This window comes from Diabrotica virgifera, chromosome 10, assembly GCF_917563875.1.
Source record: "Diabrotica virgifera virgifera chromosome 10, PGI_DIABVI_V3a".
NCBI classification, from domain to species: Eukaryota; Metazoa; Arthropoda; class Insecta; order Coleoptera; family Chrysomelidae; genus Diabrotica; species Diabrotica virgifera.
The window spans coordinates 80,518,314-80,543,322 of record NC_065452.1 but is presented as its reverse complement, the minus strand read 5'-3'; the positions used below and the strand labels follow the sequence as shown (position 1 = coordinate 80,543,322).

The 25,009-nt window shown below is 35.8% G+C and overlaps 1 protein-coding gene across 2 annotated transcripts in view; it reads right to left on the bottom strand.

Moving 5' to 3' along the window:
- LOC114344635 (uncharacterized) overlaps positions 1-25,009 on the bottom strand; it is a 73,674-nt gene that overhangs the window by 43,703 nt on the left and 4,962 nt on the right. For both annotated transcript variants that reach the window (XM_028295463.2, XM_028295462.2), the window contains exons 2-3: positions 17,555-17,697; positions 16,185-16,412 (exon numbers count right to left, since the gene is read on the bottom strand). In XM_028295463.2, the coding sequence (XP_028151264.1) occupies positions 16,185-16,412; positions 17,555-17,697 (371 nt within the window). The remainder of the gene's footprint in view (positions 1-16,184; positions 16,413-17,554; positions 17,698-25,009) is intronic.

Below are 25,009 nucleotides of genomic sequence, written 5' to 3'. Positions count from 1 at the left end.
TATAAACATCATTTAATACACGTATTAATAATAAACCCATTATAGGCCAGCGTTCTATTTACAGATCACTGAAAATTTGTTTTTTTTACGATTTAAGATTTGTTTAAAATTAAAGAAAAATTACCGATAGATATCTTATGCTGTAGTAAACTGAATTGAAATTCTCGTATATTGAAATTGTATATTCAATATCGTTTCAATAAAAAAATTATAAACATCAGACAAATTTGCTGACTTCATTTATATTCGTACACATTTAATAATAAAAGTTTCATTTCGGTCCTCTTTTATCGTTTACTGGATTATTATTGTTGAATAATATTTACTATAAAGTATCTTCATAAATAAAACTCGAAAATACAAATTGTTGAATCGTCATTACATGTTTTATTTTACTGATCTATAAATAGGACACTGGTACTTATAATATGGACATAATTCATTGAAGCAATTTATATGTCGGCAGCATATTCGATTCGTCTACAAATTTTGAAATTTTTGTGGAAATAGCGAATACTGTTGTTGTTTTAGCGCCGGACTCCACTTGCGATTTGTAGTCGCGAAGATTAAACACATTGTTTCAAATACATACAAGTCAATCCACGATTATTTAGTCGCAAATGGATTGACTTATATTTGAAACCATGTGTTCAATCTTCGCGACAAAACAATCGCGCGACTACAAATCGCAAGTGGAGTCCGGCGCTTACTGTGTAAAACTGATCGCGAATATTTGACCTTCAAAGATCAAGAGTAGTTCTTGATTTGTTTGCATTTCTGAACCTGCAAGCTACTGGGTATTTTTTAATAATTTAGTTACCAACTGAGATTTATTATTTTATTTGCAAAAATATATACTAGACATTTTTAAAATGTTTATAGGCCCCAGGTCGACTCAGCCTGAATAAAATGAGTACCTTGGGTAAAACCAGGGGTAATAACAGGTGGTTGAAGCGTAGCACTGGCCCTGTTACCTTCCTTGTATATCGTAGGCCCTAGATATAGCAGACTACCCTGCTATACTCCCAAAGCCACGTGAGCGGTATAAAACGGGATACTATTATTATTATTATTTACAAAAATATGAATACCGAGCAACAGGAACCTTGCGAGAAAATAGATTAGCGAAGAGTCCTATACAAAATACAAAAAATTTTGGTACAGAAGCTTGTGGATCATATGATTTTCGATTAGATGTAAATAGAGAAATACTTTTTGTAAAATGAAACTATAATAAGTGTGCTACTATAGCATCTAATTTTGATCATATAGAACCTCTCGCACAAGCTGGTAGATGGAATCACAAGCTCAAAGGAAAACGTTTATTTCTTAACCGCAAGTATATAATATATTCATAGAGGAAATGGCCAACACTACTGGTTTGTTTGAAAATATGCCACTAAAATCAGAGCTACACTCTGGGCCAAAATTAACCGGCCACCTTAAAAATGGGTCATTTTTGATGTCTTATATCTCCTAAACCTGTTGTCCGATTTAATGATTTTTTTAATATGTTATAGCCTTATTCCTTGACAATATCGTTATAATAATATTGATGCTAAACAGGTAAATTTTCATTGTATACCGGATGTACGAATCAAACTGTGTTTTTTTCTTAAAGTTTGCATCACCCTGTGGAATATTCTAGCATTTGTAGAATACTGAAATTAAAACCTAACTATAGCCTCATGCTTTCTCAACCTTTTGTTTTTTGATTGATTCGCTTATGTTGGATAATAAGGAAGTTAGATGCTTTAAGAACTAGACATGTTTTTTATCAATAAAAATTTTGGAAAAGTTTAAGGGGTAATTTTGAAGAATTACCCCTTAGGTAAGAAATTGGTAAGATTAGGTAAGAAAGGGCAAGAATTTAATATTCACCGTATGCGCGCCAATGGTGAATATTAAATGCTTAATTGTATGCCCAAAAATGTGCAATAACTACGGCTTAAAACCCACCAAATTTCATGTGTATGTCTCAACCGGTTTTAAAGTAATAAATAAATCGTCAGTTTGTCAAAAAAATTTCAATACCCCGTATCTCGGAAACGAAGCATTTGCGGACAGAAGTTTATAAAGCAAACTGTCATTATTTTTTCATGCAGAATTACCCCTTAAACTTTGCCAAATTTTTTTAAAAACACCCTGTATTGATAAAAAACATGTCTAGTTGTTAAAGCACCTAACTTTTTTATTATCCAACATAAGTGAATCAATCAAAAAACAAAATATTGAGAAAGCATGAGGCTATAGTTAGATTTTAATTTCAGTATTCTACAAATGCTAGAATATTCCACAGGGTGATGCAAACTTTAAGAAAAAAACACAGTTTGATTCGTACACCCGGTATACAATGAAAATTTACCTGTTTAGCAACAATATTATTATAACGATATTGTCAAGGAATAAGGCTATAAGATATTAAAAAAATCACTTAAATCGGACAACAGGTTTAGGAGATATAAGACATCTAAAATGACCCATTTTTAAGGTGGCCGGTTAATTCTGGCTGAGAGTGGACATTGTCCAATATCCACATGACTGATTGATATGGCATTAGTAAATTCATGGCTTCTCTAAAAAAGAGTCAAAAGTCAAATATTACTTTAGTACATATCGTCGATATTACATAAATATGGTAGATCTATCAAAATAAACAGGCTGCGGTGGCTAGGCCACTTAGAGAGAATGAATGAGGTGGAGCCATCGCAACACATTTATAGCCAGAGACCGGATGAAGTGAGGAGAAGAGGCAGACCCAAGCACGATTTAAGGACCAGGTAGAAGACGACTTACTGAGTGTTAAAAGTACGAAATTGGAAAACCAAGGCGAAGGAAAAGGAATGGAAACTGATTCTGGAACAGGCCAAGACCCACCATGGGTTGTAGAGCCAATGATGTTGATGACATATCGTCGATCTGTAGCAGTTCCCTAACTTAACTTGACTCTTAGTACAAGAAGTATAGTAGGAATATCGAGAAGACCTATTTACAGACATAAAATTCGATGGAAAAGAAAACTTCATGGAGAAACGTGAACAGCAGAGACGATTTCCAGGAGAAAATTGTAAAGCCAAACCACTAACATATTGTGAAAAATGTACTGAAACATGAACTTATTTTATAAGATGCAAAAATGTTAATTCTCATGACTGTTTTTAACTCATTCGTGCATACTTGTAATGATGACAACACTAACGCCCAGTGATCTATTCATATGATGAATCACAATTCAAAAATGCAAAGATATAAAACAATTTCATGAATATTTCCATATTAACCCATTTAGCGCCAAAGGTGCGAAAACGCACCATTTTTTTGTAGAATTTATTTTTGACAATTCGTTAATTTTTTTTTGTATTTTTTAAGCAACCAGAAGATATAAGTGTAACTAAATTTAATTTTGTTTAATTTCCAAACTCATGCTTTCATCACAAAAATATTTTCTAAATGTTCGACATTTTCAATCCTTCGACACAACTTTATTTTTACTGTAGTAATTTTATTGGCATAACACTTTTGTGGTCAAATAAATTAAAACATTATTTTTTTAACCTATTTGTACAATTGTTGTAAAAATAAAAAAAAATTTCTGAGTCATCAAATCTCGTGTTTGAAAAGTTCGATAACGAACCATTGGCGGAAGTCGACATATTATAATCCTGTCTGATCAGGAATAAGTTCAAGGTGATGCACAGGCAGTAATTTGTTGGGATATTTCTTTATTATGTGTAAAAACACGTATCCACTATGCTTGCGCTACGAGCTCCTGCAACTGCTCCACATGGTGGACACATTTGGCGCTCTCGGACTGTGCAATTGTGCGCACTCTGCCTCGGCGCTCCAATCTGTGGCGGTTTATATGTAAGGGAGCGCATACCGTATCGATTTGAGCAGTTATAGGGAGCGCGGAGCGCAAGAAGTTCGTGAACATAGTGGATGGTTGGCGCTCTCGGACCATGCAACAGTGTGTGCTCCGCCTCAACGGTCCAATAGATGGGGGTTTATATGTAGAGGAGCGCATGCATGTAGATGGGAGCAGTTGCAGGGAGCGCAAGAGGTTTATGAACATAGTGGATGGTTGGCGCTCCCGGACCGTGCAAAATTGCGCGCTTCGCCTCGGCGGTCCAATAGGTGGCGGTTTATATGTAGAGGAGCGCATGCCGTATCGATGGGAGCAGTTGGAGGGAGCGCGGAGCGCAAAAGGTTTGTAAACATAGTGAATGGTAGGCACTCCCGGACCGTGCAACAGTGCGCGCTCCGCCTCGGCATTCCAATTGGTGTCGGTTTATATGTAGAGGAGCGCGTACCGTATCGATTGGAGCAGTTGCAGGGAGCGCAAGAGGTTCGTGAACATAGTGGATAGTTGGCGCTCCCGGACCGTGCAACAGTGCGCCAACGACCGTGCGGCAGTGCCTCGGTGGTCCAATATTACGAACGTAGTGGATATACGTACCTCCAGGGTGGGGGAGGGGAGGAAGCTTCACAAGGGAGGTTGTGTAATGTTGTAGACAATATTATGTCGATTTGTCGAATTTATGCAACTGGCACAGTGCAAGATACAGGATTGGAAAGTGTAAACTGGAAATATCTAAAATAATTTCCAAAAAAGATAGAGGGCCGTTCGACTTCGTTTTGAGAAAGAAGCTGAAGAAGGTGTAGGCAATGTTCTAACCATACTATTTTTGTTTATCAAAACTTCCAGGTCCATTTACACTCTAAATGTTTTGAGACTTTTCACAAAAAATAAAATTGTGTATTTCAATTTTTATATCTCATTTCCGCCAAAGGTTCGAAAACGAACCATTTTGTTGTTGTGACACCTGCCATTATCAAAGTATAAAACAATTTTTTTACGAATTTTAAAGTTTATTTTACTCTAGTTAATCAAATATACTACATATTATCGCAGTATTTCTTTGCTTGGCGGTTAATGGGGTAAGAACAATAGGTATTGCTGATAATTATGTATAAGAAAAATAGGTATTGCTGATAATTATGTATAAGAAAAATTACGAAATTTGACAGAAAAAAATAATTTGGGCATTAATGGGTTTAATAATAATTACACGGTGTAAGAATTCAAGTACCTGCTAAGGGTCCCTTGTCCAGGGTTACGGATGAAGTCCACAACGGCGTCCAGGGCGGAGAAGAAGATCTTCACAACGGTCTGGGGGGCGGAGGTGGCAGCCCGACGGTTTTAGGGATAGTATAAAATCGAGGGGAAGAAACCCCGGCAGAAAATCCTGGTCCTCCAAGTTGGGGGTTTAGTCGTTGGACTGGTTCTCCAGCACTAGGAAAAACACAACATACCAAAAAACCCAAACCATGCCTCGGAAATGTAGATAGGAAAATTTCAAGACGAAAACGGCTACGGAAAAGGACAATGAATATAGGAACCTGGAATGTCAAATCGCTAACCGGGAAACTTGAGATAATAATAAAGGAAGTAGAAAAAATCAAATTAGACATTGTTGTACTCACGGAAACAAAGAAAAAAGGAGTTGGTTCAGAAAGAAACGGACAATACACACACTTATATAGTGGAGTACGTAAAGACGAAAGAGCCAAAAGAGGAGTATCCATACTCATCAAACACAAGTGGAAAAAACATATAACAGATTGGGAAGCAATCAACGAAAATCTGCTACGAATGAATATAGCATTACATCAAAAAAGAATCACTATTATTGCGGTGTATGCTCCATCTAATGATGAACCAGTTGCCAGGAAGGATGAATTCTTTGAAAAGCTCAATGACGTAATTGAGGAGATCGGTAATACACGAGAGGTCATAATTCTTGGTGATTTCAATAGCAGAACTGGACACCAAAACAATAGTGAGATTGTAGGCATCTACGGAGAAGATACGTGCAACGATAATGGGAATAGACTAATTTATGTATGTCAAAACAACAGACTAAAAATTGCCAATGGTTTCTTTAAACACAAAGATATACACAAATTTACGTGGACGCAACCAACCCTTAATCTAAAATCAATCATCGACTACATCATTGTGAAACAAGTTTCAGAGCTAAAAATAAATGATGTTAGAGTCATGAGAGGAGCAAGCTGCGACTCTGATCACTTTCTAGTTAAAAGCAAGATTGTAGTTCCCTATATTACAAGCAATGAACATCAAATGGAAGAACAACTAGAAGAAATAAAAGAACCTAAGTATAACCTTCAAAGCTTTATTCATGAAAGTACTAAAGAGCTGTATCAAAGAAGACTAGATCAAAATCTCAATGAGCATTTAGAAAACACAACAGAACTATATCAAAACATGCTCTGGGCAATGCAGAAAAGTGCCAAAGAAGTGTTAGGAGAACAACCAAAAACCAAACCAAGCAATAAACTCTGGTGGAACGAGGAAATAGAAGAACTAGTTTTGACCAAGAAGAAGCTTTACCAAAAATGGTTAAATACTAAAAATGACGAAGATCGAATAGAGTACAACAGAATAAAGCGAGCAGTGCGAAACACTGTTATAAAGGAGAAAAACGATTTATGGGATGTCTAAAGGTATGGAGATAAACACATATATAGGTGGCAGGAAAACCACAGAAGCTTGGAGATTTATAAATTCCGTAAAAAAGAATGATAAAGAAAAAGTACCCATACACTGTATACAGTCACAAAAATGGATGGACCACTATAAAAAATTGTTAACAGAAGAACGAGGCGAATATCTAGAAAATATAGCTACACCAGGTATAGAAATAGAAGGAGAACATATAAATATCGACGTAGAAAGTCTGATAAAAGCAGTGAGAAACTTAAAGAATGGTAAAGCTTGCGGTCCAGAAGGTATTCCAGCAGAACTGATTAAAAATGGAACAGCTAAGCTATTTCGAATGCTAACAAAAGTCTTCGTCGAATTCTTAAATGGACATCCAGTGCCTCATGAATGGAAAATGGCTTATATCTCATCCATCCATAAGAAAGGAGATAAGCGAAATTGCGAAAACTACAGGGGAATTTCGGTGACCAGCACACTCAGTAGACTGTATGGTAGAATACTGAGAGACCTAATAGAGTCCGAATATAGCCAATATGAAGAAGAAGAACAAGGGGGCTTTAGAGCTGGCCGCTCCTGTACAGACAACGTATTTAGTTTAAAACAAATTATAGAGAAAAAAAAACAGCCAGAAACAGAGAAGTGCACCTGACATTCGTTGACTTACAAAAAGCTTATGATAACATACCCTTAAATAAGATGTGGGAAGTTCTACATGCTTCACCAGTAAGCTACACTCTCACCAATGCATTAAAAAATCTATATGCAGGATCACGTTCACGAGTAAAGATAGGAAACTCACTTACTAACAGCTTTCCAGTAACTAAGGGGCTTAGACAAGGATGTTGCATATCTCCGACCCTGTTTAAAATCTACGTTGCAGCAGCACTTAAAGGTTGGAAGAGGAAATTAAATGGAATGGGCATAGAGATAAACAATACATGCCTCTACACGCTCCAGTTCGCGGACGACCAGGTCGTAATAGCAAACGACAGGGAAGACATAGAATACATGATGCGTAAGTTGGTCGAGGAATATTCATGATGGGGATTGGACGTCAATATAGATAAAACAAAGTACTTATGTGTTGGATCAGAAGAGAACGATATTCATCTTACTATGGAAAATAATCAAAAAATTAAAGCCTGCCAAGATTATAAATATCTAGGAGTAACATTTGATAAAACTGTAACTGATGACAAAGAAATTACTTCCAGAATTATACAAGCAAAAAGAGCAATCCGATGTCTCAATAATATTCTTTGGAGTACTCAAATATCGAATAAGAGAAAATTTAATATCTACGAGACTATGATTAAGAGTAGTTTATTATATGATGCTGAAACTTGGAGGCTTACAGAAAAAAACAAAAACAAAATTGAAGTAGTGGAAATGGATGCAATCAGAAGGTCATTACGTATATCCAGAAGAGAACATATCAGAAATGAAGACATTAAAAATCGAATGGGAATAGAAGGAACAATAATGAAAGATATAGAGAGAAGACAACTGATCTGGTATGGACACGTAAACAGAATGAATGACGAGAGACTTCCAAAACAATGTCTGGAATGGCAACCTCCTGAACATCGGAAGCGAGGGAGACCGAAAGTTAATTGGACCACCGGCATCCGGAAAGCGATGAGCGCGCGAGACCTCAGGGATGACCTGTGGCAAAATAGGAAAGAATGGAATTTGGGAATCGGACAACGCCGCAAGACGTTCTAAACCGATCATATATATATATATTATATATATATATATATATATATATATATATATATATATATATATATATATATATATATATATATATATATATATATATATATATTGTAGCAAAACAATGAGTCACCAGCCGCAAGGCGTAAGCCGAGAAAAGTCTAGATCAAAGCACGCTATACGTGGAACCGATGCGCGGTTGTTGGAAGGTCACACGATAGTCGGAGAGCTGGCTTAGCCCGGAATGATCGAGAATAACGACTAGGATATATAAGGCATAATTTTTGTGAATAGAGTTTAGTCTTAAGCTAAAGTTTGTAAAGTAAACTTGTATAAATAAAAAATAAAGTCGTATATAAATTACGAACCGCTAGTTTTATTGTAATTAGAAGTAATTACACTAATCACGCTACAGTTGGTGTCGGTGTTCGGTTAACTTAGTGCGATATAAATAAGTGAATTACAGAGAGACTTTAAAAGACTTTTGAACTTTATTCGTCGGGAATAGTTAAAGTGCGTTGATTGTTCGGTATTCGGAAAGACTGTTAAAAGACATTTTGGAAAGTACGTGTGTGCCGACCAAAGATGTTGCTACAAGAACTTACAGTAAAACAGCTCCGTGAACAGCTCGAGGAACGGGATCTGGACAGCAGTGGGCTCAAGATAGTCCTACAAGCACGACTCGAGGATGTCCTCACGAAGAACGGAGAAGACCCAAAGACGTTCCACTTCCAGTCAGCAGAACAAGTAATCTTATCGAAATTAAAAACTGTTTCTGAAACGATCGATGAAACTTCTAAGATAAGCAACAAGAAATTTGAAAGTGTTTCTCAAAAGATCGATGAAACTTCTAGACAGAACAACGAGAAACTTGAAGAAGTTAGTAGAAGAAGCGACGAGAAACTTGAAGAAGTTAGTAGAAAAAGCGACGAGAAATTCGAAAATGTTGCTAAAAGATTCGATGAGACTTCTCAAATAATTAAAGAGGTCTGTAGGCAAAACAACGAAAAACTAGAAGAAGTTTGTAAACAGAACAATGAGAAATTTGAAGAAGTTTCTAGAACATTCGATAAGATGCAGAAAAGTGTAGAGACCTTAGAAGAAAAGATCAAACAGCTAGAGAGCAGGATAACCGATACAAAAGTACAACCATCAGTTAATGCAGCAACGTTAGATCCTTTAGTGAAAGATGAACTACCGAGAGACGAAACGTCGCATAATATGAGATTCAAATTACCACCATTTGATGGAAAGTCCTCTTGGTCCATATATCTTAGACAGTTTGAAGCTATTGCGACCGCCAATCATTGGACCGAACAAGAAAAGGCTGTTTCCTTGACTGCTGCTTTACGAGGTGATGCTGCAGATATATTAAGGTCAATTCCCAAGGGTCAAGAAAATTGTTACCAGACCTTGTTCACTCGTCTAGAAAAACGCTATGGAGATGCCCATCTACAACAAGTATACAAAGCACAACTGCGAAGTAGAAGTCAACGAGCAAGTGAGAATCTGCAAGAATTTGAAGCAGATGTGGCTCGTGTGGTGCGGTTGGCTTATCCAGAGGTGCCAGACAGCGTTTTAGAAGAAATTGCAGTAGATACCTTCGTCAATGGGCTGAAAGATAATGAACTACAGAAAGCTTTACGACTAGCAAGACCGAAAGTTTTAGATGAAGCACTTGCTATTGCATTGGAACACGAAACGGCTAGTCAAACTTCACGAGGCCATAGAGTAAGAACCATTGAAGAAAGTGACGAACACAACGATGAACGTCTGGAGGAAATGATACGGAGAGTATTAAGTAATCAGATGCCAAAGAGACGCGAGCCTAGATGTTGGAATTGTGGAGACGTAGGCCACATTCGTCGTAATTGTAAGAAGATCGTACAGCCGTCGGAAAACTAGAGCGGGTCGACACCAAGGGGCAACTGCCGACCTCGAGAACTAGAGCCCCCATAGTAACTGTCAACCTTACGTCCTCCGGTGGAATCCACAACTTATACATCGAAGGTCGTATCAGTAATAGATGTAGATCATTTTTGGTGGATACAGGTGCAACGAGAACTATCGCACGTCCAGATGTAGTACGAGACCATAATAAATTATCACCTGCAACAGTAAAGCTTAGAACAGCGACTGGTGAGCTAATTAATACATATGGCGAGGCTAATATGTCAGTATCCATTGGCCAGACCACAGTTGAACATCAAGTATTAATTGCCGAGATCTCCGACGAATTCATATTGGGGATGGACGTACTAAGGAAAGTGGGGGCAATATTGGATGTTCAAAATGGAGTTCTCAAGATCAATGGTGAAGAGTTGCCCTTTCACGACGACAAAGAAGATGTCATCCGCTTACTTACTACATGCGACGTAACCATACCCGGTAATAGTGAGAAAATTCTGATGACCATGCTTGATGGACACTGCCGAGAGGGAAGTTTAAGGATGGTCGAAGATGTGGATAATGTCGAGTTCCTAACGGCGAAAACTTTGGTAAAAGTTCGAGATGTGATCCCTGTAAGAGTTATGAATTTAAGGGAAACTGCTATCAAGTTAAGTAGAGGAGCTTTGATCGGGCAGTGTGTTCCCGTGGCTTCAATTTGCTCTGTGAATACCAATGAGAAATCATCGAAGGCGAAGTATCCAAAGGAGCTTGTTGAGATGATCATTGAAAGATGCCAAGATCTTGATCATGAACGAACGGAAAAAGTGACATCTATGCTGATAGAGTATCAAGATGTTTTTGCTATTGACACGAAGGATAAGGGAAAAACAAGCATAGTAACGCATAAAATAAATACCGGAGACGCTCAGCCAATCAGACAACGGCCTAGACGACTTCCATTTGCGAAAAGAGATGAAGCCGAAGAGATTATCAAGGATATGGACAAACAAGGGGTAATTGAACCATCGAACAGTCCATGGACATCACCAGTAGTTCTGGTAAAGAAGAAAGATGGTTCAACGCGTTTTTGTATCGACTACCGCCAGCTCAATGCGGTAACAAAAAAAGATAGTTATCCTTTGCCCAGAATAGACGATACATTGGATACTCTCTCCGGTTCTCGTTGGTTTTCCACACTCGATTTAAAAAGTGGATATTGGCAAGTAGACATGGAGCCAGCCGATCGGGAGAAAACCGCATTTTCGATAGGATCAGGGCTTTGGCAGTTTACGGCTATGCCGTTTGGTTTATGTAATGCCCCTGCCACATTTGAAAGATTAATGGAGGCAGTTTTAAGAGGTCTAACATGGAAAACATGCCTGGTTTACTTGGATGATGTAATTGTGGTTGGAAGGTCCTTTGATGAACATGCCAAGAATCTAATAGACGTCTTTCAACGATTGAGGGCAGCGAACTTGAAGTTAAGTCCGAAGAAATGTCACATGTTTCGACGAGAAGTTAAGTACTTAGGACATATTGTATCGAGTAATGGTGTAACAGCTGATCCTGAAAAGATTGATGCAATTAAAGATTGGCCAGTACCAAAAGATAAACATGAAATTAGAAGTTTCCTTGGCCTATGTACATATTACCGACGATTTGTCAAAGGATTTGCCAATATCTCCAAGCCCCTAACAAAGTTGACGGAGGAGGGCAAAGAATATACATGGAGTGAGGAGTGTCAAAAAGCTTTCGAACAACTACAAAGGGCTCTGATCAGTGCACCGATATTAAGCTACCCGGGACAGGCAGGAAAATTTGTTTTGGATACCGATGCTAGCAACAGTGCCATAGGAGCTGTTCTCTCACAAATCCAGAATGGACAGGAAAAAGTCATCGCTTATTTCAGCAAAGTCCTGTCGAAACCAGAAAGAAACTATTGCGTTACCAGAAGAGAACTGCTGGGTGTAGTGAAGGCTTGCGAACATTTCCATAAATACTTGTACGGCAGAAAGTTCCTTCTTCGAACAGATCACGCTGCTCTAAAATGGCTCATACAATTCCGTAATCCAGAGGGCCAGATGGCAAGATGGTTAGAACGACTGCAAGAATATGATTATGAGATAGAACACAGGGCCGGAAGAGTTCATTCAAATGCTGATGCCCTTTCGAGACGACCATGCAGTGCAAATTGTAATCACTGTGCCAAATTAGAGGAACGATTTTGCCCCGTGAGACGAACCACCGTAGTTAATGAGCAATGGCAGCCCCAACAGTTACAAAACGCCCAAGAAGATGATCCATGTATAAAAAGAGTATTGGATTGGATGCGGCAAGGTGAAAGACCTAGTTGGCAGAACATTAGTGCATGTAGTCCAGAAGTCAAGGCCTACTGGAGCCAATGGAATTGCCTGGTACTAAAAGATGATCTTCTGTACAGAACCTTTGAGAACGATGATGGTACAGAATCTAAGCTGCAGTTGATTGTACCTAAAAGTAAAGTGTCAGAAGTATTGCGTCAGTTGCATGACGGTACATCAGGTGGACACTTTGGTATTACGAAGACTCTGCAAAAGGTTCGAGAACGGTTCTATTGGGTGAACTGTAAAGATGATGTAAGAAGATGGTGCCGGAAATGTGAACTGTGTGCATCCGGTAATGGTCCAGTTGGTAAAAAGAGAGCACCCATGAGACAGTACAATGTTGGAAGTCCTATGGAAAGAGTAGCAATCGACATTGCAGGTCCATTTCCAGAAACCGATGCTGGAAATAAATACATTCTGGTAGCCATGGACTATTTTACGAAATGGACCGAGGCCTATGCATTACCGAATCAAGAAGCTGCTACCGTTGCAGAGGTACTTGTTAAAGAATTCTTCAGCCGATTTGGTGTTCCCTTGGAGATCCACTCCGACCAAGGGCGAAACTTTGAGTCAGCTCTTTTCCAAAACGTTTGTAAATTGATTGGTGCCAATAAGACCAGAACAACACCCCTGCATCCTCAATCAGATGGAATGGTCGAGAGGATGAACCGAACGTTGGGTAAACACTTGTCCAAAGTTGTATCTGAACATCAGCGAGATTGGGACCAACACATTCATTTATTCCTGATGGCCTACCGCTCGGCCGGGAATGAAACTACAGGTCAAACACCAACCTGCCTGATGTTGGGTCGTGAAGTTCGTTTGCCCTGCGACCTAGAGTTTGGCTGCAGACCTTCCGAGGAATATGTTGCAGGCGAAGAATACGTAGACCGCCTGAAGTTACGAATGAACAACATTCATGAACTTGCCCGACAACACATCCAGATAGCCAGTGACAGAATGAAAGATCAATATGATTCTCGCTGTAAGAATGAAAGCTTCGAAGTAGGTGATCTTGTCTGGCTTTATAATCCACAACGTCGTCGAGGCCTGTGTCCTAAACTGCAAAGACAATGGGAAGGTCCGTATGAAGTTAAGAAGAAAATAAATGACGTAATATACAGAATTAAGAAGTTGCCAAACGGTAAACCAAAAGTTATTCACATAAATCGTCTCGCACCATATGCTGGCTCAAATGAAACAGAGGAAGCCCGAGTCCTCCAACAGGAGATGAAAGATGCACCACAGCCAAGTTTTAAGGAATTTATGTCAAATTACGCAGAAAGAAAGAGTGCTAGATTCGGCGTGACCACAGAAGTTCAGCAAGATCTGTTTGGTGTTCCAGAAAACGTCTCTCTAGCCCACTGTGTTGCCCAAGACCTCGAGATGACTAAAGGAATCTCGTCCGTATTCAATAGAAAGTTCGGCCGCCTGGACGAGTTAAGAAATCAGCAGCCTAAAATTGGAAGAGTACTGCGATTGGAAGATGGTCCTCGATCTTTGCTGTATATGGTGACCAGGAAGTCTTATACGGACACGCCAAGCTATGAGAACATATGGCGTGCTCTAAGTAATTTGAAGAAAATCGTGTGTAATTATGACATCAAAGATTTGGCTTTACCAAAAATAGGCCATGCAGTAGAAAATCTGGATTGGAAGATTGTGAGAAGCATGCTTGAAGTGGTCTTCAGAGAAACTGGCGTACGAATTACTGTGTGTTGCATGAACCCGAAGATGTCGGATCCTTCAAAGACAGTAGACTGTTATTTCTTCTTGAAGGGTGTATGCAAAGCTGGAGAGTCGTGTAGATTCCGCCATCCTGGGCCTTCATCTAGAGTTGCTGATCGGGACGCTCAGATCTTAAGAGGGGAGCAATGTAGCAAAACAATGAGTCACCAGCCGCAAGGCGTAAGCCGAGAAAAGTCTAGATCAAAGCACGCTATACGTGGAACCGATGCGCGGTTGTTGGAAGGTCACACGATAGTCGGAGAGCTGGCTTAGCCCGGAATGATCGAGAATAACGACTAGGATATATAAGGCATAATTTTTGTGAATAGAGTTTAGTCTTAAGCTAAAGTTTGTAAAGTAAACTTGTATAAATAAAAAATAAAGTCGTATATAAATTACGAACCGCTAGTTTTATTGTAATTAGAAGTAATTACACTAATCACGCTACAATATATATATATATATATATATATATATATATATATATATATATATATATATATATATATATATATATATATATATATATATATATATATATATATATATATATATATATAAGAATTCAAGTGATTGAAGTTTTGTAGATATGGAGTTTGACATCACGGCATACCAGATAAATACAGTATTAACCGTTTGCGGTCGTTGGCATATTATTAAAGCAGCGTTTAGACGACGCGATAAATGCGAGCAATTTATTGTGACGATAAATTGCTATGCTTTATTGATTTTTTAAAAGCTTGTTTAGACGCTGCGATATATTGTCGCGATTGATTATAAATTGAAACAACTCGATCGTTAAAATAAATTTCTCGCATTTATCGCAGCGACTAAATCAGCGATAAATCGCTGCGATGTACCGTGTACACACAACGATAAATTGAAACAATTCGATCGTTACGATAAATTTCTCGCATTTATCCCGGCGTCTAAATTTAAATTTAGGCAGCAATTTATTGTAACGATTCAGTTGTTTCAATTTATCGTTGTGTGTAAATGGTACATCGCATCGATTTATCGCTGATTTAGTCGCATGCGATAAATGCGAGCAATTTATTGTAACGATCGAGTTGTTTCAATTTATAATCAATCGCGACAATTTATCGTCACAATAAATTGCTCGCATTTTTGCGGCGTTTAAACGCTGCTTTATACGTGACACCATTACTACTCGTATTAATTTACTAACAATTTGGCCCACAAGTCGCCTAGCATGTCAGACATGAAAATCGTAAAACACGGAATTAGTCGTTGGCATCTCTAGCATGCCGTAAATCTTGTTAACCATTAACAGATAAAAATTTTAACGGGATATTTGAATTATTCGGATACATTTCGGTTGAGAATCAGACATTTTGGGTTTTCGGCAAATCCAGGTATCATTTTAAATGCAATTATGTTTGACCTTGCACGTGCTACAGAGTGAGGCTTCCAGTTCAATTATTAAAAAAAGTACCCATCTACTGGAGTTCTGTTGAATTTATAAAAGAGATATATATATATATATATATATATATATATATATATATATACTAGTCTGTAATAAAGTTCAACCTAAATTTAATTTAAGTTTCCCTTTAAAATATGCTTATAAAATTTAACAATAAATTCTAGTATAAAAACATGAATTGTTTAATTGAGAATGAGAGTATAATTAACACAACATTCAATTGTTAATTCAACTGTAGCTTGTTTAATATGTTTTGTTCAGTTCTACCAAATACGAATACTCTAGAATAAATAGAAAAAAAAAGACATAATGCTGTCAGAAATATTGGACTGATTAAACGGCCACGACGACCTCAGTGCACTTTCATGTGTCAAACAGTGACACAGTACATGTAGTATGTGCCAAAGATTTGTATGACACTTTACTTGTTATCATGTTCGACTGCAAAGGGTTAAGATTCCACAAATAAAAAAAGAAGAATAAAGTCCTAATTAACATTTCTGCTTACCTTACTCATATTGTGTTCATTAGCTAAGCCCAAAGCTGCTTCTGCCATATTGGCATGTAGTTGAATTTCCAGCTCTAAAGCTGCGATCATTTCATCTTTGTCACTAGCATTTTTAACCAGTGTTTCAGGTAGCTGAAAAGAAGTTCCTATACGTCTTCTTATGGTAGGGAAGTTTTCTCCTGGTTCCAAGGGCATTTCAGGGGGTGTTACCCCAGTCAGTTCTGCCTCCTTAAATTATAATTATAAATCTTAACAAAACAGTACACTATAAAGTACTCATTGTATCAATAATCAGAAATGATCGGAAAATAATTACCACATGTGCAAAGAGACATTAATTTATTAGAAGGAGTACAATGAAGAGCTACTAAGCTACCTTTTAATTATAAAAGAATAAACTATGAAACTCAACTAAGAAAGCTGAAGTTGTCTCCATTAACTCATAGAAGAGAAAGAGGCGATGTCATAATCATATCATTCTTAGAAGGAAATTTTGGGGAACATCAAATTTTTTTAATATCAGCGAAGATGTTATTAGACTAAGAGGTCATAACTATAAATTTAAAAAGGAGTCTTTTAAAACTACTGTAAGGCAAAACATTTTAGTTAAGTAATCGAGTTTTTGACAAATGGAACAGTTATGTAATGACGTGAAGTAATGACATAGTAGAAGCTACTATACTAAATTTACAATCAAGATGCAGTAGAAATAAACAAACCAAGACACGTTAAGTGCTACTAGCAGCATTCCCGAATCATAATTTACAATGCATATACATTGAAATCCCAAATCATGATTTCCAAAGTTTATACATTGTAAATTATGATTCGGGAGTGCTCCTAGTAGCATTTAACGTGTCTTGGTTTGTTTATTTCTACTGCATCTTGATTGTAAATTTAGTATAGTTTAAATAGTTTCAAAAACAGGTTTGATGAGAACTAACTGGAATTGTACCTAATATTATGTTAACTTTATACATGTTTGCAATTTTTTATGAAAACAGTTATAAACTTAAGGATATATTTTATGTTTCCTCTTCATGATCTTATGTCGTATACTTTCTAATTTTGGTATTTTTTTTTGTAATTTGCTATTATTGTAAGAACTTTTTCTTAAAGCCAATTCTATTGAATTTTTATTTTAGAATTTGTTTTGTTATATTATTTAATTTAGGACCTACAAATATTTTGTACTTTGGGCCACATAAGCTTTGTTTTGGCTCGATAACATTGTATAATAATAATAATAAAATAATAACTTGTCATGTTTGTAAACATTAAATAAATAAAATGAGTTCATTATCATGTACATATATTTATTTTAATTCAATTGTATAATGAATGAAAATAAACAATAATTGTAAAATTACCTGAATGCATAACTGCTTCAATTCCTGGTTCCTTTTAGCTAAAGCTTCTTCCAGTTGTTTCTTCCGTTCTTGAAGAACAATTATTCTGGAGGAAGGCATATTTCTAGTAGCTCCCATGTTGCTCAATTGATTTTCTTCACCTTCTATAGATAATAAAATGTTTACTACTTATTGCCTCTTATCTATATGACTAATTATTGATGTAACACATAACTTATCAGAGATTAAACTAAATATCTCATAAAGTGGGAATTTACTTCTAGGATATTTAAAATATATATTTTTTTTATAAATTTGTTACTGACATGGAATTTATTTCTATCTAAATAATTTTAAAGATAGTTGTTTTTTCATTAAAATATGTAATTTGTGAAAAGTGATCAATCAGTGAAGTACCTAGTATAGAAATTATTTGACCATTAACACTAGAAGCACCAGAGCAGTCATTTTGACTGCTTTCTATTTTTGACCCTCTGTATTACTTATTCATAGTTGCTTTAGAAAGTTGATAGTTTAGGACTTTTCCTAGATATATTTGAGGATTATAATTCCTCCTTTATAGGTACTTAGCATAATTAATTTTTGAGATGTGTTACTCTACTCTATACCTAGAAGCACCAGGGCAGTCATTTTGACTGCTTTCTATTTTTGACCTTCTGTATTACCTATTCATAGTGATTTTGGAAACTTGATAATTTAGAACTCTAGTACATCTATTTAAGGATTACAATTTCTCTTTGACAGGTAGGTACTTAGTGTAATTACTTTTTGAATATATTGATGTCTACCTATAAAAAAATGCCGTCCTTATTATGGAGAAAAAGTAACAGATCTGAGCGATTATCAACAGATAAATTTGCACTTGCATCAGCAATATGGAACCCATCTATTGAGAATTGTATATTTTGCTGTACCTATATTTGGCTAAAATATATCTATTGACGAACAGCTTTTTCCCACGAAGGCAAAATGTCACTTCACCCAGTACATGGCGTATAAACCTGATAAGTTTGGAAATAAATTCTGGCTTACAGCTAATGTCTAGTCCAAATATTAATTGAACGGATTTTCTTACCTAGGGATAGATGAACAACGACCAGACAATCAACTTCTAGGGGAACATGTAGTTCAGTAGAGCCATCTAATGGGACCATTTATGAATAAAGGAAGTACTGTCATGATGCATAAAAAGTATTACGAAAGCAGGCTACCAGCAGTGTTGCAGCTGATAACAATAACCCGAGCAATAAAGGATATTTATTCGTCAATAAAAAAAAAATGAAAAGATGGAATTATACAAATCAAAAATTTTCAAACACGAAGACTTGAGCTAACCATGGAAACCAGTTGTCCCAGAGAAAAATGATCAAAAATGTTCTAGATAGTACAAATCAGAGATACAACACCTGAATTAAATAATAAACGTAGGCAGTGGCAAACAGGGAACTGCAACAAAAATAAAACATGTGAAATTTGGCATATACCTATGTAAAATTTTTGTGTGTATATCTTGTACAAGCAAAATTTAAAAAAATTGCTACTGCATAAATTGTGGTTAAATAATTTAATAATTTATTTAAATTAACTAAATATGTCTTTTATTAGTAGGTATTAACACAATATAGGTTTTTTCTAGTAAAAAAGGATACAAAAACGACTGGCGATATAAAATTCTAATACCCGTCAACTTGACCGCTCCGGTGCTTCTAGGTATGCAAAAATGCTGGTGCTTCTAGTGTTAAAACTGACATATACAGTGACGACGTTTGAGTTGGAATAAATTCATTTTCTCGAGAATGGGCGATTCTGGAGATAAATCCCGAAACAGGTCGATTTTTATTTTTAAATTATAATTTTTTGGCATACTTATATATCATACTAGTGACGTCATCCATCTGGGCGTGATGACGTAATCAATGATTTTTTTAAATGAGAATAGGGGTTGTGTGATAGCTCATTTGAAAGGTTATTCAATGCTCTATTCACTAATATAAACATAATTATTTATACAGGGTGTCCAAAAAGTTTTTTTGGGCACCGTGTATAAATAATTTGCCCAATTAAATTAATTAAGACAAAAGACTGTATATAATTTATTTAATTTAAAATACATTTTACTGTTGTACGAAAACAGGAAAAAATGTTTATTTGATAAGTAAATATTATTTTCGCTTAAATTCGATATTAACCTTCGGAGTACGGAGATTATTTGACTTACTTAGATTACGAAGATGGGTCAAGCGTGACCCATTCTCATTTTATTTATAAGGATGTTTTAAATGGTCAGTATTATTAAACAGTATCTTTCATTTAACAAAAAACAAAGAAACATAAAAATTATAATCCTAAATTTTTGTATTTAAATTTTTTAAGATGGTTCACCATCCTGGTCTTTTTGGCAGTAGTTGCATTTAATTTTGACAATATGGACTTCTTCGCGTTTTGAATGGGTATTACAAACAAATCTTTTACACATCACACCTTTTTGAATATTTATTGTCACTACCCCTACAAGAATAACAACGACCTCGTTTTGTTGCAGATTGCGGCACTTCGATTTGCTTTTTTACACTAACACTGGTGGTCTCTATTGCAGCGATTACGGATTTAGGGTATCCGGTGGGTTCTTCTTGTATTGCTTCTGCTCTTCAGTTTATATTGGGCGAGGTTAACTGTTTTCCAAGCTCCTCCAGAAATAGTTTTCTGCGATGTTTTATATTTACTTGGCTGTTCCATTCGGGATTTTTCATATTCCAGAGAACGAAATCATTGTAGCACGCAATATCCAAAAAGTTGAAAAATATTCGTAAGGGCCATCTTCTTGTTGCTCTTTTAAATGTGTACTCTCTGATCAATTTATCTAAAATATCGACTCCACTTTTGGTTTTGTTATAATCCAAAATAATATTTGGTTTAAACTTTTGGTTTTCATCAGAAATTTCATGTTCATTATGTAAGGTCGATAATAATACAACAAACTTGTTAGGCTTGGTTACATATGAAACTAAGGTAATGTTTTTAGTGAACAAAAATTTTAAAGAATATAGTGAGCGATCTGTCATTTCAAGCAATGATTTGGGTAAACTCTTCCTATTTTTTCTGATAGTACCCAAAAGAGTTAAATTTTTGGATAATAGTTCTTCAGATAAAAAAGTCGGTAAAAAAATTATCAGTTGTAATATTTCGACCAGACCTATACCAATGTTCTGCAAGTGTTTTGACAACTCTTGGGCCTTGGTTACGTTCAGATTGATCACCAATCTTTCCAGTATATATCTCAAAGTTACAGCAATAAAAATTTTCAGTGTCACAATGGGTCTAAGCCTTTATACCGTATTTCTTTGGTTTACTTGGTATATAAATCAGAAATGGACATGTGCCTATTAGACACTACATTTGCTCCCAAGGTTAACTATCCACTAATATTTCTACAAACATAATCATTTGCCCTTGAATACATTCACTGGTAAACAGAGACAGCTGCGTTTTACGTGTATCTACAAACACATTGAAAAATTCTTCGAAATCCGAAGACCGGGTCAGGAGTGACCCGTCATTATAGATTTTACGTAGAGGAAAAACTGCAATTTGCATGTTCACGAATGATACACGAAAAAATAGAATGAAACAAATAAGGAGAACTTACGATCAATCAGATTTGTAAAAAAATTATTTCATGAAATATTAAGAAATAAGTGAATTTCGGGTCACGCTTGACCCAGTCTTCGTACTCCGAAGGTTAAAAAGCTGCCACCCACCTGCCTCTTAGTAGTTTAAACATTTAATTTAAGCGAAAAGTAATGTTTATTTTTCAAATTAACATTTTTTTCTATTTTATCATATTTTGCATTAAATAAATTAGATACATTCTTCTTTTTGTCTCAATTAAGTAATTTAATTAAAAAATTTTTTTGGCCACCCTGTATAAATAATTACGTTATTGTTTACATTAGTGAATAGAGAATTGAAAAACCTTTTGAATGAGCTATCACACGACCCCAATTCTCATTTAAAAAAATTATCGATTACGTCATCACGCACAGATGGATGACGCCACTAGTATGATATACATATATGTAAAAAAATTATAATTTAAAAATAAAAATCAACCTGTTTCGGCATTTTCGAGAAAATTAATTTATTCCAACTCAAACATCCTCACTGTATATGCTTCACCAATGCCAAATAAGACTTATATAATGCTTCTCTGGATAAACTTAAAATTATTTCTTCATTATACTCCGGAAATTATCAACTACCTAAAAGAAAGAGAACTGGATGAAAACGTTATCTGTGAGAAAATGAAAACCAGGACAGATAAATACAAAAGTTCATTTAAAATAACTGCACCAGAACTAAAAATACCCCAGTTGATGAAGGAAGAATTATGGCCTAATGGTATAATATTTAACCATTTTCAGAACGTTCAGAGGCACCCAGGTGTCAGAAGACACAGCAAAAGATATCAATAATACACTTGAATACGCAGTCAATCGCAACAAGCATTGATGCAATCAATCTTGTTGTAGAAGACCACGATGAATGTTTTGCTCTGTGTCTAACTGAGCACTGGAAAACAGAAGATCAACTGAGGGACTACAATGTGAAAAATTTCAAACTGATATCTTCATATTGTAGAGGCAGTTCACAGGAACATGGTGGTAGTGCGGTATATATCAAAGAACCGTTTATTGCAAAAGCCCGGGAAGACATTTCAAGCTTATCAGAAAGATCAGTGTTTGAGTGTTCTGCTGCAGAGGTGCAAATTGATGGGAAAAAGATTGTAGTGCTGTCCATATACCGAACCGAAAACCCACAAATTTTAATAGATAAACTGGACCAAATACTCTGTGACCTAGTTGACAAGGACTCCATCATTTTTCTGGCTGGCGATTTTAATTTGGATATGCTGCTTGATGGTGTAGGTTGGCCAGGTACATTAAAAACGTTTTTGAGCTCCTTTGATATTAAACCCTCCATCAAAGACTATACACGCATACAAGGTAACAAAAAATCCTGTATAGACAATATTTTTACAAATCTAGACATATTTGATTCTGTTATATTCAATCCCCATACGTCTGATCATACTGCTCAAAAGGTAAAATTTGAATTAAATAATATTGACTCAAATATAACAAAAAAACGAATATTTAACAATGAGAATAAAGATTCTTTTAAACTTATGTTGAGTAATGTTGACTGGGTATCTGTTATCGAGACATTAGAAGTAGATGATCAGTGGGATACTTTCATGAATATAGTTCAAAAAATTTTTGTAAACTGTTTTCCACTTAAAGAGATAAATACAACAAATAAAAAAAAATCTCAACAGTGCTTGCAAAATGATGATATAAAAAACTGTAAATCTAGGCTTGATGTTTTGTTTACACTATCTAGTAATAATGATGAATATAAAGATATTTACAGGGCAGAAAAACGTAAGTATAATGCTTTACTCACTCAATATCGAAAAAATTGTTATAAGGAACGAATCGAAAATAGTGAAAATAAAACTAAAATGGCTTGGCAGTTGGTAAAAGAGATTAAGGGCAATTCAAAAAATCAAGGTAATTTTTGTTTAGAGGGTGATCCTCAGGTGCTTTCTGATGAAATAAATCAATTTATGGCAAATGCTGCGGCTGAAGCTGTAAAGAAAATTAAGCCTGTAAAAAATTTTCAAATTAATATCGAACAAAATAATCATTGCATGTTTTTAACTCCTGTTTCAGAAAAAGAAATAGGCCATATAATAAATAACTTAAAAAACAAGCATAGCTCTGGTTATGATGAAATATCAACCAGCTTAATTAAATTTGTTTCATCAGAGATTTGTCTTCCTCTATCCTTTATAGTCAACACTTCTTTCAGGCAAGGTAAATTTCCTCAAAGTCTAAAACTGGCAATTGTCAAGCCACTACATAAAAAAGGTGATGCTACTAAGATGGAGAACTATAGACCAATAAGCCTTCTTCCATCATTCTCAAAAATATTCGAAAAAGCAATATATTACAGACTACAAAACTTTTTTACTACAAACAACTTATTTAGTAATTCGCAGCATGGTTTTCTTGCAGGGAGGTCAGTTGAGACAGCTACCTATGATTTTATATCAAAAATTTTAGAAAAACTAGAGTCAAAAATGAAAACACTAGGTGCTTTTTTAGACCTATCTAAGGCTTTTGATAGCCTAGATCATGCTCTCCTATTGCAAAAATTATATTGTTATGGAATACAGGGACCAGCATTGAAATGGATAAAATCATTTCTTACAGATAGATCACAAAAAGTATGCTTGGAGAAACAGGGATGTAAGGTTTACTCTGAACCGATAAACTTAAAATTAGGTATACCACAGGGGAGTATTTTAGGGCCTTTTCTCTTTTTGGTCTATATAAATGACCTGCCAAATGCAGTGATTAGTGGTTCCTCAAACCTGGTAAACTTTGCTGATGACTCAAACATGCTATTTTGGGAAGAAACATTAGAAACACTCCTCACAGTGGCAGAACAAACTCTGGACAAGGCTGAACAGTGGTTCTGTGGAAATAAGCTGGTGCTTAATACTGATAAGACAGTATTTGTTTACTTTAGAACCAGCCAATCACGAGAAGAGTTCCCAGATACAGTCAATCTTTTATCCCAAAACACAGAACCTTCTAGATCAGTTAAGTTTCTTGGTCTTCATATTGACCAGAACTTGAATTGGGGAGAACAAATAAAAAATGCGACAAAAAAACTAAATAGAGCCTGCTACTCATTAAGAGTTTTGAAAAACTATCTAGACCAGGGAATCTTACTATCGGTATATTATGCAAACTTTTATTCTCTTATGCGATATGGAATAGTCTTCTGGGGTGCTTCGGTGGATAGCTCAACTGTCTTCATAGTCCAAAAAAAGGCAGTCAGGGTGATCCTAGGACTAAAGGCGAGAGAATCCTGTAGAGGCCGATTCAAATCACTCAATATACTCACTTTCTCAGCTGTCTATATATATGAATGTATTATGTTTCTCTTTAAAAATTTTACTTTATTTTATCACCTACAACCAAATCATGAATATAACACAAGAAGCCTTAATTTGAATATTCCACTTCACAGATTGTCCCTAACAGAGAAAAGTCCTTTGTATGCGTGCGTTAAATTTTACAATAGTCTACCATCTGACATTCAACGGGAAACAAGCTATAAAGCTTTTAAAAAAACGGTTTTTCAACACCTGGTTAACATTGAGCCGTATACTGTGGTGGAGTACCTGGCCTATCAGCCTTGATCAGCATATATGTAATTTGTATTGTTTGTATATTTTAGTGTATTGTTAATATATCTTTTTAATATGTGATTATTAGTAGCATTTTTTAATATGTGATTGTTAGTAATGTGACGTTATTTGCTCAATTATGTTAAAAATTTATGCAAATAAAAATTTACTTTACTCTACTCTACTCTACTCTA